Source organism: Echiichthys vipera (assembly GCF_963691815.1).
Source record: "Echiichthys vipera genome assembly, chromosome: 8".
In the NCBI taxonomy this organism is placed as follows: domain Eukaryota; kingdom Metazoa; phylum Chordata; class Actinopteri; order Perciformes; family Trachinidae; genus Echiichthys; species Echiichthys vipera.
Genome location: NC_139833.1, coordinates 3,785,471 through 3,802,117, shown reverse-complemented (window position 1 = coordinate 3,802,117; position 16,647 = coordinate 3,785,471). Strand labels below are relative to the sequence as shown.

Here is a 16,647-nt window from a genome sequence, read left to right as displayed (position 1 = left end):
GCTGCTGCTGCTGCTGCTGCTGCACATGCAAACCATGACTGTGCTGAAGAGGGTGCACAGCTTCCTCCATCTCACACACACACACAAACACACACACACTTAACTCACACTGGACGTTGCCTAGCAACATTTTATGGAGTCTGGCGGGCAAGAAGGGGGGAAGCTCATTCTCAGCAAGACATTCAGACTCTGATATCTGTGAGGTAATGCTGCAAGACGGCAACTGTACAAGAAAGGCTGAGGCTCACGTGTCTCGCAGCATGAGACAGCTACAGCAACAGCTTCAGTCAGGAATGGTAGATCAGAGGAGGAGGAGGAGGATCTGAATTATCAATGATTGTATTTAATTATACCGCAGAAAGCCACTTCATCAAACACAGGATGCTGAGGAAAAGCTGTGAACCAGGATTTGTTAATTAATAATTATTTTCAGGACCAATTAATCTGTTGGTGGTTTTCTTGATTAACTAATCATTTGGTTTATGAAATGTCAATGGCATTGTGTATATTTTGCATTCACACCTTACTGTTAACTTCTTGCATTGTGTACATTTATTGTTTAGATGTGTTTTTTATTTGTACTCTTTACACATCTGCACTCTTTCCTACTTTGTACTGCTCCACACAAACGTCCCTCAACTTAAAAAAAAACATTCTAACTCATCTTCTTAAGTTACAAGTTACAAAAAATTCATTATCAAATCTGATGAGAAGCGATCTCTGCTCTAACATTAACTACAATGAGCAGCACCGTCCACGTGGAGATTAAGCAAAACTAGGGTTGAAACCAGACAAATCTGACAAACTCATGTTTCATTTGCTCTGGCAGATACGTCTGAGCCAAGTCAGACCGATTTCCTGCAGCTTGGGATCTGACGGACCAATCACAACCATTTAAGACGATGAATGACAGATACACAGTAAGTTCTGTCCAGTCACTCACCAGGCTCACGAAATTCAGACCAAACAGTCAAACTAGGCAGCGCTCGTCAAGGCACTTTGCTCTTTGCCGCTTGGAAATCGAATAGGAATTGAGAGAATTCAAGACTGATGACTCTAAATCACCCGTAGGTGTGAATGGTTGTCTGTCTCTGTTCGTCTCTATGTGTCCTGTGATAGACTGGCGTCCTGTCCAGGGTGGACACCGCCTCACACCAAATGTCACCTGGGATCGGCTCCAGCCCCCCTGCGACCCCGACAGGGACAAGCGGTTGAAGATGAATGAATGACTAATACACATTTACAAATTAATCTGATGATGCCGGGCTATCACAGAATAGAGTTAAACAAAAAACTTCAATCCACAATAAAGGTTATTTTAACACATCTAACACAAACATTGAGCCTCTGCTTTGTTTTCTCCAAAATGTCACTGCAGCTCCGCACCATCATTTTGCACGTGGCATTTAAAAACATCTTCTGTACTGATTGTGCAGGTTCGGCCATCCATCTGCCCTGAATGCTGATTGGAAGCTAAATGTTCCATGTTGCGAACACCTGACTGTTGGCTGACGCCGCCTTTGTGTGGGTGTTTTTTTCTGAGGGGAAAGTGGGGCCTGTCTGAGCTGATGTGATGGATTATTCACAACTTTAATAGCTGTTGCTGCCGGAACGTTCCGCTTGCTACAAAGGGGAATTGGGTTTGCACTGACCCAGTTTCTACACAAGACACATGCGAAAGCCACACCGCATCCACACTCTGAAATACAAACATGTACATGAGCGCGTGTGCACACATCACCGGGATGAAACAATGTCAAACTCAGGATGGAAAATAAATCAGTGCTCAAGTTCATCAGTTTGCCATCTGTTGTGTCCTAGTTTGCATCACAATTGTTGGCTGTGGAGTTTCTCTCCAGCTGACTTTAGATAATCACATAAAACAGTGCTTTGAGACCAAAAGTCCCACAAGGCTGGTGATTAATGAACGAATGATTAACTCTCGCTATTGTTGCCGTTTGCTCATTGGTCAGTGGTTGGGTCTCTGTAAATAATAGGGGGTGGTCTAGACCTACTCTATATAGAAAATGTGCCGAGACACTTTTATTATGAATCGACAGTTTATTCATCTTCATTCATTCATCTTCAACCGCTTGTCCCTGTCGGGGTCACGGGGGGGCTGGAGCCGATCCCAGCTGATATCGGGCGTAAGGCGGGGTACACCCTGGACAGGACGCCAGTCTATCACAGGACACTTAGAGACAGACAACCATTCACACCTACGGGTGATTTAGAGTCATCATTGAACCGAACACCTGCAAGTCTTTGGACTTTGGGAGGAAACCGGAGAACCCGGAGAAAACCCACGCAGACACGGGGAGAACATGCAAACTCCACACAGAAGGGCTCCAGCTGGGGCGCGAATCGGGAACCTTCTCGCCGTGAATCGACAGTGTAAATCAAATTTAACTTTGCAGCTCAAAGGGATAGTCACATTAGATCCTGGTGTGTCTTCCAATGCACAACTCAAAAAAACGGAGTGCCCTCTGTCCTCAAACAGGACTTAACTGATAATGAAATATCATCTTTGTTAAGACGGGTAAGTTATTACATAGAAAATTATCTTATGTCTGGCAGAAATGAAGCCTATACAGATTAACAGTTTTTATGACTAAATAATGCCGGCACAACTCACTACAACCAGATCTGCACCAAACAGCGTGAGGTCAAAATAAAACTCTCTCTGATGCCAGTAACTTGACATCACAGCATCCTTTTCCCGAAGCCACTGGCTGGTAATTGTTAAGGGCTGGAAAGTGGTCGAAACAGAAAACAGCACAAAGCCTTCGATCATTGTATTGGTTAGAATACATCGTCCACCTTCACTCCGATGTGCCAAGACAATAGAAATTGAATATTTTATAAGTCCATCCATCTGGAAACCAATAAAGAGGAGCCGTGGTAATGATGGTCTGCTCTCCCCTCTCCGTGCACTCTCACTTAGCTCTTCCTGCAGACTTACTAAATGATAAATTAGCCTCCCATGCTACTTAGATGGAATTCAAGGCCAGATAGTGCTGCATTATAAAGCACATAAATGTGAAAATCGTCTTCTCATTAACAGGTTTTACCCACTGCGTAGATTGCAAAACTTGTTCCATTTTAGAGGAATTGTTGCAGAACAAAGAGTGACCTCTGAAAACAACAGGAGCACCGATAAAACACACCAGAGGAAGAGAGCTGACCATCGTTTGACAGCATCCTCTGTGTCCCTCTGGAGACTGTGTCTGTGTACGTTCTTAAATCCAGCAGAGGCATCACTGATGATGAGCTGCAAATTAAACTGTGCTTCCCTGAAAAGCTGACTGGAGCTACTTTACCCGTGGCCACATTAAGTCGTTCTGTTACAATAGGCTGGAAAGCCAAGGCTGCATAAACACATTAAATACACATATGAGAGTCATACTAGTATTGAGCGTCTGGTGGAACTATAAATGGATTACCATCTGTTCCCTTTGATGTTGTCCAGTTCACTCGTCTCTCTGAACCCCCAACCCAACCGTGTAATTAAAAAACACTGAGTCTGCTACTGGTGTGAATTAAACACCTCTGTCTGGACCGCAGCTTTTCAAAAGGGGAGCAGTGACTGGATCGCAAACTTGCACATGATTCAAATGGTAATTCCACTTCTGCAAACAAGTATAATCAGTTGTATTGAATTTCATATTAATTGATCTGTGTTGTGTGGCGTCAGAGAGTTGGTGGGGCTATTGGGCAAGCATCCAGGAGCTGTGTGATGGTGTCAGGAAACTGCCTTTTACAGTCATCGGACCATCTCTTACCTGCTTTTTGGGTTTGTAGAATGATCTCATACACCCCCTCAGAGCTCTCTAGCAGAGTCTTGCTGGTCTGGATCACCTGAAAAAGGGACATGAAACATATTATTTATATTTGCCCTATTTTTTTTCCACATCACAAAAACTGGCATCCCACAATAAAGCAGGGAGCAGTCTCCGTCTGGTGGCCGGGTGTTCCTATCCAGGGAGGGCTCAGAAAAACAAGCTGTTATTACAGGCACGTCGGTGGGCGTGGTCGCTGAATATGCATTTTTGAAAGCCAAAATTAGAGGGAAGGAGACACAGGCAATTAGGGTGTTTGATAAAAGTTCAGTTTTTTTCCCTCAAACAGGAACAGCATCTCATTTTGTGTAGATACTTCAAATGTGCACATGTGGCTTCTTAAAGCAGACTACTACCATGTTGTCTGTGAAACTGTTTAGCTCCTGTGGGGCTCGGGGGATGCAGCAAATTGCCTCAGGGTTTCTGCATCAGGCATCGAAGGTCAGGCTTTGGGAGTGTCACTTTAAACGGCCCGTTTGTGTGACATCCTGTTGTGTTCTTTAACCTCCTAATGTTCAACTAGACTTTATATTTCACAATTTTCCGTCAGATTGTTGTTATGATCTTGACATTTCCTACGGCACTTGAAAGCAGCCTAATTTAGAGGAGACTGAGCCACTGTGCTGGAGAATGTTGCAGGAAACAATCAGCTGTTACGCAAACTCCCATGCAAACCTCCTTGTGGCAGTGATAGAGGCAGGATGTTTACGGCTGACTGTACAGGACTCTTACACTGCCTCAGACAGACTGTGACAGGTCTGATCGTATTGGCCACCCCAGAGTCCCATCAGAAGGCATTTGTCCAAAAGTTGAGTCTGTCTCAACTTTCACTTTTTTCTAAAAAGGATTCAAAGATGAGGGAAACTATTGGGAATGACGTCAAACCCGAGTTATCAGCGTTTCAGTTCCAAAGGCGGAAAAAACACGGCTGAAACTACCAGACTACGGTTAGCCGTCGTTAGCACGGCCTTATTTGCAGTTTGCATATACACATGAAAAATGTAAATAACTCTATGACTGCATTTCCATATATACACACATCTAACAATATGAATATGTCTGACTTGTTGTGACAACAAATTATAAAAAGATTATTACAGAAGCTTCTTTACTGTTTACAACCGGGGCAGCCATCTTTAGATGTCAACTCTGGGGTTGTGTGGATCGTCCAACTTCCCGAGTCGGATATCTGACCTGGGGGGGGTCGCACCATATCAACATAATGGATGCCAATACTGCACCAGCCCCACACCACTCTAAAAATATTGGCTTCCATACACAAGGATAACAGCACTATGGTGTTTTACAAGGTTAACAATGAATACATAGCCTGTCATAGAAAGAGGTAAATGAGTGAACTAGGGGTGTGACCGACTAAAACTTTTCTCAGTGTGTTGTCAAATCAGTTTTTGTTTTTTTTTGCTCATGAAAAACCCTCTGATGCGGAGTGGCGAGCCATGAAGCAGACAGCCGCAGGTGCACGTGAGTCCAGCACTGCACAGTCACGCGTGTCTGGCAGAGGGTTACTGAGAGATGTGATTTCTGATACGGTCATCTTATTAAAAGTTCTTTCTTTGACAATAGCTGACAGTGAATTTAGAACTGTAGTTTCACTTTCACACCGCTGTGTCAGACTGTGTCGGACTGTGTCGGACTGTGTCGGACTGTGTCAGACTGTGTCAGACTGTGTCAGACTGTGTCAGACTGTGTCCGACTGAACGTCTATAATGAAAAACACCAAATGGGCAAATAATCAAATGAAATGACGGTGATGATTAAACAGTAGCAGACTGTTGTATTTCTGACGCCCAGATAGATTTAAAGCCCAGCCAAGATGCGCTCTGACGTGCCAGACCCTGGATAGTACAGCTTAGTCTACGAGGGGGAGGGGGTTATTCCCGCACACTAAGGAGATGGATTATAAGCACATGAGTTATTTTCACATTGTTAGCAACAGTATTTAGACTTATATTTATACCCAAATGGGCCATTTATCATGTTTTAGTGGGAGAAACCAAGCATCTATATGTAAAATCAGACATTTAGCACCCCCAGAGCCAAAATGGAATAATCCATTGTTTCATAACCACATTTTGCGACGGTTTGACTGAGATTGGCAGTCGAATACGGCTCGACTATTCGGGGTCAGCCCTAGAGTGAACATTTTTGATTATGTTAGAAATAGCTTAAATGATATATGTACCCAAATGTTGCTCTGCTTTTTATTTCATTCTCTGCCTGTTGTGATTGACTCGTACATTTACGAGTACACTCCCTAAATGACTTAAGTGCACCACAAGGTCATGTCCCAAAGTCAGGCTGCCCTGCTCTGCTGCCAAAATGGAAAGGAAGTACAAAAAAACACCATTTTATTCAAGCTCAGTGTAACAAAGCCACTCTGGAAAAGAGCAGTGACCAACATCCTGCCCCTGAGATCCATGTCTGCAGTATGCAAACTCCGTGGCTCACCAGCTAGAGAAGGAGGAAGTGCAGGGGGCGTCAGGAACAGCATGGAGGGAAAGTGTGAAATACTGAACCTTCTTTCAAAAATGTTACAATCACTGACAGTATGTTGATATATTCTACAGTTTTCTTATTGTCAAATCCCACGAAAAGGCCCAAACCAAATTGATCCTACGGACAAGTATCGTCTGTGCATCGAAAGTCAGATATACTGTATCTTATTCCTCTGTTGAAGCTTAAAAAACAAGCAGAACAATTACTCACATTGTTGCTTCATGACTATGAGCATACTTTGAGTCAGTCCCACATTTACTGTCCTGTTGCTGGAAATACTCACAGAAGCACCAAACGTGTATTTACCCCCAACACATGCACTGGTTATTCCTGTACCAGTAAAGTACAGTGCACAGCTGTTTTTGAAGTGATATGTTGTATATATTTGTGACATGTGTGTGTGTATGTATAAGGGCCCGATCAGACAGATAACGTCTTAGCAGCCGGGCTATTTGTAATTGTTTTCAGTGACAATGAAGCTCTGTGTTTGCTGCTTTTGTATTTTTCCACCCTACACGCCCCACACTTTTACAGGAGCTTCATTTAGAGCAGAAATGCAGCCGCCATTTAACTTTGCAGTGAAATAATGGTTGAGGACGGGGGATTTAGTGGTTGCCTGTTCAGAGCTTCTTCAACAAAAAAGGAAGTGCAGTGCGCCTGGCATTTTTCAACCTGAAAAATCCCCAAAGCGATTTCTGTCAAGAGCAACTGGACTGTCCAGAACGTCCAACCTGCAAAACGTGCTCTGACTGACTGGAACTACTTTTTGAGAGTATGCGCTAAGGCATAGCAATGTGAGGACTTTTCTAAAGGAAAACATACACACGTAGCCTTATTTTGCATGATTACATAGAGTCCATCCCCTGATAACGTGTACTATACGGGGGACAGATACATTTTCAAAAACCCATGCAGTGAATCACCATGTTATGCTGAAAGCAGTCATGACTAAGTGATTGTGGCTGTTTTGTGTCACTTCCCAGCTGCAATTGCGGCACTTGGAGCTGTCGCACACATGCTGTGATTACTTCCCTGATGGGAGAAGAAATTACCGTCTTGGTGGCAGAGACAGCATCTCAAATGTATTTAAAGGCACATTCTAAGTTAAGTGGGCGGACTGTGCCCTATTTGCACCTTTGACCACCTCTTGTTAATGCTATGTTTAGTTCTATAAATATTATTACCCGCATTTAACAAAGACTTAAAATGCTTATTTATTTTTATAGTGATGTTAGCTTAGCAATGCCGTTATGCACATAATAACTAAAGGGGAACAAAACAGACCCTCATTACAAAGTTAGCGTAGATTATACATAGAACTAATATTTATCAACACTTCAAATATATTCAAGATCCATGGAAAACTCATCAATATTTACAGGCTGTGCCCTTAGTTCATCTGCTGTGGACAAAAACAGAACCACCAGCTGGCATCATGCCGAGTTTCTCCATCTTCTTTTCAGCACACCAACGGACAGGGATTGAGACCCAGTTTTTATGTTTGCCAATTAGGAAGCGAAAGCCGGGTTACTCCCAGTGGTTGGTTATGACACAGTGCCTGAATTCTCTTGAAGTTTGGTTCGCCTCCTTTTCATTTATGCCTCTGTATTTGTCAGCTCCCCTTCAGCTGTGCACCTTCCTGCTCTCCATCTCCTCTGAGACTCTGCTGGCGATTGAGGCCTGCAGCTTCACACTACTTAAGCCCTCGCTCTTAATTTATTCAATTCTGGTCCCCAAACACACGCCATTTTCTCCTTTCTTCCCCCCTTGCCCTCTTTCCATCAGGCCCACTTAACTAGCCCTCTACTCCCGAGTCTGAATCCAGCAGAGGGGCCACCTTAATCCATCAAGTCTTTGCAACATCGTCCCCCTTTTCAGATGTTCATCTCTGAGTCTGAAGGGATGTCCCAATGATGCGTGCAATAAAGCTAAGACCGTTGAGTAAAGACAACACTTAATGGGTCTCCAAGCAGTGTTTCCATAGCACAAATGACGTGTGAAGTATATTAAAAATGTATCAAATATTAAATAGGATGCTCCCAACACCATTTGTGCCCTCGCCAACATGTTTTCATCTTACTGTGTGCTCCCGTTCTACGCACACTGGAAATGTGTGAAACAGAAGCAGCTGCTCTCAGACACTGATGCTAAACACCCAATCCCATTTTACAGGATTTAGAAAAACGCAAGGCAAGTTTATTTATAAAGCACATTTCAGCAACAAGGCAGAGCACTTTAATAGATATTCTGTGGGAATAACGCCACAGCCAAGAGGATAAAGATAGATCTTATAAAATATACTTCAATTACTGCATGCAAAATATTGAAAGTAGTTCACTTGTTGCTCTACTTCCTGCTCATAATGTGCTGAGAATCAATGCAACAGAGAACAGGATGTGTTCAGGGTAATGCGGTTGTATGGGAATAGCCTCAATAGCATGTTGCATAACTTGTGAACATTGATTTTATTACTTAACAGAACTACAGCCGCGTTACCTAACCGTCTCTGTATGCCCCCATTAAGTCCAGTAAAGCCAAGATATCGATTGGATTGGAGTCAACGCTTGTTTGCTTGGTAAAGACTTTTTTTTTGTTGGATGGATGGATTGAGATGTTTACTTAGACTGCCCTCTTAAATTACAGTTCATATGTTGAGAAAGAACTTGTTTTTGCTTCCCACATGAGAACCACAGTGATGGACAAGATAGAAAAATCACACCTACCCCAAATCATCATCAACTAAAATCACATCTGCTTGTTACTCTGATTCTTTGAGGTTGGTACAACTGAATGTAAAATGAATGTTTATATTTTGCCAGAACACAGATCAGTAATTTGTGTCTTGCAAATAAAGTGAACATCTCTTTCAGACTGCTACTCACCATGTCATAGGTGGTGACGACTTTCTTGAGGACCTCTGGTAGCAGGCCTTGGGGCTCCAAGTTAGGGTACTGGTCAGCGAGGTTGAACACCAGAAGGGGACTGTTGTCAGGTCCAGTCAGCCGAGGAGAGAGGGCCAAGATGCACTGCTTCAGGTTAGCCACTGCTGAAAGGCCACACAGCTCTTTAAATGGCACAATGGCATTCTGTTGAGAGAGACGGGAGAAATTATAGCTTTGTTTGCATGCTGTTAGACTGGATTATACTGCTATTCCAAGCAAAACATTTGTCTAATGACAGAAACGCGAGTAAATAAACAAATGAATATTCTATGTTGCTAAAATATGGCAACACACACGCACATGCACAAATCCTAACCTTCCTGTGAAAGCCCAAATTTAAACCCTACATAAACAACCGGAGGGACAAACTGTGACGGGACAGCCAAGATGTGTTATAGTCTCAAGGCCAGTGGCTTGTTATCACACAATGACTGCAATATAAACAGGGCTACCAAAATAAACCCTAATACAATGCCTGGAGAAACACAACATGGGACCAACCACGTCTTGTGACACTCCTATACCACATTTCTCATTACATTTCTTTACAGAGACTACAAATGAGGAATAGAGACCACAATTAGGACATGAATGAGAAAATCTCACTGTAATCTCACTGTTTTCATGCCCTCCGTGGTAACAAAGTGTGCAATATCAGACAAGCAAAAAGAAAATTCGGAATGACACTGAATTCATTAGGGAGCCGTTAAAATGACGTTAACATGTTAACAGCCTGCTGAAGGCAACGTTCATCATCTGTTATAGTTGCAGTATTTTACAACCATGCAGAAATCTGCCATTCGATCATCTTTAGGATCTCAACGAGATGTTTCTCATCTTTGTCCCCACATCTGTTTCGACTATTGTGCAACACATAAGGATTAGATCAAATCCAGTAGTTTTGTGTTACTCTTTCTAGAGTGGGGTGCTTTTTTTCCCCAGATGCTGATCTGGTTATAATCTATACTTGACTTGGGGTAACATTTTCTTCAGTCTACTCTTCCCAGAAAAACATTCCCATGCTGGAAGATGAAGTCATGATGTTATTGTTGGGCCGGTAGCGCACACATCAGAGGATACTAGTGGACTTACCTGCATGTTTTCTCTGAGATCTGTTGCCTCCCTCAGTGGCAGCATTGCTGTTTTAAAGACATCATCCACAGCCTTGATCAATAGCACTCTCATGCTGGCATACTCTCTACCCCTCTTGCCCTTTCGTACAGAGAGCCCCCTTTTGTGTGGTTTCCCGCCTCCTCTTCGATTGGTTATGGCCACATGAACAAACAACAAGGTATGTGGTAGAACCTCCCCTGTCAGAGATTGTAGTGGTACATGGCGAAAACCTGGCTGGAGACACTCAAAGGGGATGGTATATTGGCCAATAAATTCATCACCAATATAGTCGTCGTCTAGCACCACAAAGCGCACCATTGCGAGCTCAGGGAGATTTATCTGAAACTCAAAGCTCTCATCAAACAGAGGGTTGTCCCCATTCTGGTTGACTGTTTTAGTCCTTTGTTCAGCGCAGTCAGCAGGAATGCCGTGTATTTCCACAAACACATAGGGGTCTACTACGTCTCCTTTGGCGCCTGAGCCTTTGGGTTTAGGGAAGTTTTGTCCACTGATGATCTTGATGTGTAAGAGCTGTGGAGAAACTCCAGGCACTGAATCTTTAGTGTTGGCACTAAAATATGAAACCTGCTCCCTCATGATCGCTGGACGCAGCACGTAGCCGCAGTTCCCATTTTGACGGAACCAGCCGATGTTTAAATCCATCATCAGGCCAGGGGTCTGGTAGTTCATTGCCACAATCTGACAACCGCACTTCCAGAAATCTTGTGGATTCATGTTGCTGGAGTCAATCCGCATGGGGCTGGGGTAAACTCGTGCAAGGTACTTCTTGTTGTAGTTAACAAAGTCACCTGGGAAGTCACTGGCGCAGCGACTGGCAAAGACTTCATTGAAAGAGCAAAGCTCCCATTGCTTCTGGTTCTGGAAAGATGTGGGAAAGTCTTTGAACTCCACGGATTTACACAAGGTCACCAGATCAGAGAGGTCCTTAGACAACTGGAATTTTTTGGGTGCAATAGTCTGTTGTTCTGCAGACTCAATGCTCATTCTCTGAGACATTTCCGCCCCCTCATCCTCGTCCGTCACCTCACCTTCTGAAGCAGTGCAATGTGTGCTCAGTTTCTTACCCTTCAGCAGGATTTTCCCCTTCAGTTCTAAGGGAGAGGGGAGGTAACAGTCCTCGGGTTTTGGAGGATCTATGTGGATCTTGTCTCCAAGGATCTTTTTTAAGTGCTGAAACATGACTCTCTGCTGCTTTAAGGAGCAATGGTTTTCTAAACACAGTAGCAGTGGAAACTCAGATGCGACAAAGGCATACTTGTTGACGACGTCAATGACACTGCGAAACACGATCTGCGATGTCATCGTGTGACCAGTATAAATAACAGGTTCATTATCAGGCCCATCCCACACATCCAGCTCTACACTGCGGCAGCCCATCTTGAGGGCGCGGATATACCCTGTCACATCAGAGGGACCTCTGAACTGATCCTCTATCAGATATGTGTTGTGGGATGCATTGATGTAATAGTGGGACAAGGGCTGGTTCATGTCTTGGCATACTGTTTTTTGTTCAGGGTCAAATATATGGCACTCTGGAGACATAACATAGTTGGTGAACCCATCGAGAGAAAGCCAACAATTGAGTTGCCCCTCTTTAGATGGTTCATATTTTTGAATGACCTCTAAACTTGTGTCTTCACTGACTTGTGCCATGCCCTGCTCTGCTTCCAGGAATATCATTAAGTCCTTGGTATCCAGAAATTCTTTGTTACTGGAGAACTGAACAAAGAGAAAATAAATTTCTGGTCTGGTGCAAAGATCATGAAAGACCTCAATGAACTCATCTTTTGTCACATCGGAACCTGCTTTGTCTTTAGCTTTGTGAAGCTCCTTGAACTTCAGTTCTATTTTCACATTTTTAAGTCCTGGGTTCAACTTTTTGACCAGCTGCACAGAAGCACATATCGTTATTTGTTTGCTGTTACTGCCTGCCTCGTCAAAAAGTTCACCGAGCCAAGATGAGCGCATGTTGTTCTGACTGCTCTCTATCATGTTTAAGGTATGTTTCCCATAGGAGATCAGGTACCTCAGCCCTGTAACCCAAATGTTGGCTACATCTGCAGTGTTTGCCACCAAGTCCAGGGACTCATAGCTCTCCCCAAAAATGATTGAGAAGGCACAGTCTTCAGATATCTGATCATAGGTTCCATTAGTTCTAAAAGTGTCTGTATTTTTCCCTGTCCGCACCTCCTTGATAGATTTTACATCAATTTTGGCCTTTTCTGATTCCTTTTTCGAGGGCTCCCATCTTAAAGACTGCATGTCGGCATCAAGGAGAAAGTAGCGATGGTAGATGCGGGAATTGGATCGTACTTTCTTCAGCTCGGAGCCATCCACCATTGCACTGATGCAGTCACTTGCACTGCTGATTTTCTTCTCCGTGGGCATGCTGCTGAATGATACAGTCTTCTTTCTTTCTTTGCGCTGTCTTGAGCCATCCTGCAGGGAAACAGAAGACAGTACATGAATAAAAACTCAATCATCTGATTTATTAGACTATTAAACGCTATGAACAATGAGAACACGTCCAACTCTGCGAAATATCTATCTGACAGACATGCAGACCTGTTTAAAGAGCTCAAAGAGCTTCAGGTTAGAATGGACTTTAGTACGAGAGGACCTGGTACCGGGGCCAGTAGGTAAATTCTTGCAAAACCTATTTATGTGTAGGGAAACTAACCATGCTATTGCAGAGGTTTGGTGTTATTTTGAGCATTAGTGATTTAAGATGCAGTTTTAACAGCTTCACCGTACTTCCCCAAGCTAATCAGTTTTAGCCACATCCGGCTGATAGCGACTGTCCCAGATTTCTCCATTAATAGTTTATACACAATAAAACTGCCTCGATGGCTTATAATTTTACGCCAGAACTACACTTTTATGAATCAGTAATAACAGTCCTTTCATATATTTGGTGAATAAAACTCAACAAGGGACAAGTACCCTAAAGCCCGGGTCGCGGTGCGGAAGGACAGTGTGAGTGTGCGCCCTGTGTTTGGTATACCGATCCGACTTTTTCAGGCCCAATAGCAGTAACTTGGCTTTGGATATCGGCCGATACAGAGCACTGATTGGATACCAGTGTTTAATTAATTAGCTGTATACATTCAACATAAAGACAAAGTAAATCTTTAGCTTAGATAACAATACAACACAACTGTCTGCTCTGATATGTTTGCATGTAATGTCCTTCCTTCCTAGTCCGTTTGTTCCTACTGAATGTTTGTTTAGCAGCAACTTTGTAGGGTGACTTAGCGTACCTGTCACTGTACGTTATGGAGCTACAACAAGAAATTCCCCTCAGGAGAGTATTGCCCACACAAATCCAGTCATCTCCAGTGTCCACATTTCTGACATTTTCAATGAACCCTAGGTTCAATGAACCCCGGAGCAGCTTCCTTTATTCCTCATTTTTATATTTTTGATTTTTCAAACTCATTTCACAAATTTCGCACCGGCAAAACCCAAATCATGTTAATTATTTTTTCTTTATACAAAAGCAGGGGATCATTTTGTCAACTATATGATGTTGCCAAGTTTAGAACTCCTGATGCTGAAACTCCAGAGACCCTTGATCTTAATTTCCCTTTGGGGTTAAATGAAATGCGATAAGCCTTGACAGCATCTTATGTAATCAAAATGAAATGTGCATACCTGACATACTAAAAGAACCAGTACTCAGAAATATCACTGTCAAGAGAAGATCTAGTCACAAAATGTGATTTAGTAATAGGAATGATGGCTTACATGTATGATTGATGTGTCTTTATCTGCATGTCTATAAACGCACGTAGGAGCTTTAACAAGCTCTGACATTTAAACCTTCCTCCGTTTACTTCACCCATTCAAGCTGACATTATTGGGCTTGGATGGATGAAAGCATAGCTGTTGTTTTTCATAGGATCAGCTTTTTTTGTTGTTATTTTTGAAGAAGTTTTATCATAATCACTCATTGTTGTCTCTCATCTGTCTGCTTACCGTTTTCGCTATTCTCACAATACCACTATGGCTGAGCAGTTGCTGTTAGACGTATACAGGGATTATCAGTGCTACATTTGTTTTTTAACTGGACAAGATGCAGTAAAAGTAATTAGCATTGATCCACATTGCAGAACGCTGCGGACACAGTCATGCTAGGATTGTTTATTTGTTTGTACAATGAAGACATCATAGCACATGACAGAAAAGTTTATTTTTAAAACTATTGAGTTGCTCCCCAACATAAAAAAACATTTTAAATGCAACCAAGTGAAATCATAAACATCTTATCAAGATCCATGGAAGCTTCTGTGGGCAAATCTAAAATGACACAGGGCCAAATGATTTTTCAACAAGAATGAATCATTATAAATCCCATCTGTGTGTTGGAGTACACACAGACAGGCGCATTTACTCTGATTAGCTTAACCCTCTCCATGTATGGACCACATTGGGTAAAATGCAAACATAAACATCACATTATTTTACAGTCTGCTGCTTTAGGAGAGTTCATTATATAAAAGGGGAGCTTAAAACCTAAATGCATGACTGCAGATAATCCTTATGATCTGGGCAAGAATGTGAACTTCAGGTCACAGCTTACTGATACTATGTGTCTGCTTCCTGCTATATTTATTACCACGGCGGCCTCGCCAGGCATTATCCTCAGGATTTCCCTCTGCTTCCTTTACCAAAACTAGAAAACAATACTGCCCACACCCAACGTGTCTTAGCATTTGTTATTATTTCCTGAGGACACTTGCTTCTTACGCAACAGTCCCTTTTCTGTTTCTGGTGGAAGTCACACGGCCCAGGGTGGTTTCTCTAGCAAGAAGTATAGTTTCATTAGTCCTTCAATGTACTAAAAAAGAAAGGATTGCCATCATCAGATTATCTATTAATGGTTCAATCAGGTATTTACTTTAAAGGGTACACATACTTTTAGACAAATATCAGATACATAAATATCACTTAACATCTACGTGAATCTGGTGTTGCACAGTAAACAAATACTAGACAGGTGCCGCAGTAACCTGCCGTTAAAAATAATAGTATTTCACATTTTATTAGTATCGGTACTTTATGAGCTTTGTGCTTTGGGGGTTCAGCTTTGGGCCTGGTTTCACAGTGACAGACAGTCACAGAGCAAGACAGAAGTGGCTGAAAGTGGTGTGAGTGCTCATGCCGACCGTCCCAGGCTTGTTTATAAGCAGAGTGAAAATGTAGCCGACACTGTCAAGCCCACAGACACCAAAAAGCTCATCTGTAAACGAGGCTTTAAATTGATACAGACCAAGAGAGCCGACGCGACCAAATTCTTCTTCAGGGAACTATGATCAAGATGTTTTTTTTGTGAGCCTGGCCAACAAAGCACAGCCTCGTTTAAGACCTTTATCTTTCCTACAAGGTCGGTGCTTTTAAGGGTCCATGGACCTTTACTGGTAATCATCAAACCACCTGATTGTTTGATTGGGAGTGTCGTCTCAAAGGGTCGGTAAATTTCCAAGAGAAGTTACGCTTGAGAATTTTACATACTTAATGAAAACTGCACCTTTTAATAGTGAACTTTGTTTGGGGGGAAAGTGGTTTCGTGCATGTTATATGTAACAGTATGCCTATTTAATTTAATTGTTACCATGCACGACATTCACCAGTGTACTCTTCAATCACATGTACGGATGATTTGCCAGCACCCTATTAAATAGGAATACCGTAAAATAACAACCCATTGCATGACACAATTTACATTGTAAGTATTTGACAATGGATTTATTTGGCAAATTAATGGATTATTCAGCTTATGCTATGGTAAAAGCTTTGTTTCTATCTGCATACAGCGTTTACCTCAGCATATTACGAGAGTGGCTTTTTTAATGTAGTTTTAACATGATTTTTAAATTAAAATGTGTTAAATAAAGTAGCAAAGTCCTTTAAGGAATAACTAATTTTGCCAGCAGTAGAACATAAAAATGTTTTTCAAGGTGTGTCATAATAAAGAAGATAACGACGTTAATCCCATCAGGCTTACCCTGACATGGTATATTACTTTTATGTCTTTATTTACTGTTTCAATAAATGCGTGGCGTGTGAGCGAGTGAAGAAGAGAGAGGGTGAGTCAGAGAGAGGCGAACACAGGAAGAGACAGGTGAGGAAGTAAGACGGACGATATCCAACTGTTCACAGATCCCATGTGATTCTGAATCCCCCGGTGGACTGGATCCCACATTTTTTCCTGG

The 16,647-nt window shown here is 42.5% G+C and overlaps 1 protein-coding gene across 1 annotated transcript in view; it reads right to left on the bottom strand.

Moving 5' to 3' along the window:
• The window catches only part of plcl2 (phospholipase C like 2), a 42,369-nt gene that overhangs the window by 10,051 nt on the left and 15,671 nt on the right, over positions 1-16,647 (bottom strand). The window contains exons 2-4 of the mRNA XM_083918626.1: positions 10,391-12,871; positions 9,239-9,442; positions 3,783-3,858 (exon numbers count right to left, since the gene is read on the bottom strand). Coding sequence (XP_083774752.1) covers positions 3,783-3,858; positions 9,239-9,442; positions 10,391-12,871 — 2,761 coding nt within the window. The remainder of the gene's footprint in view (positions 1-3,782; positions 3,859-9,238; positions 9,443-10,390; positions 12,872-16,647) is intronic.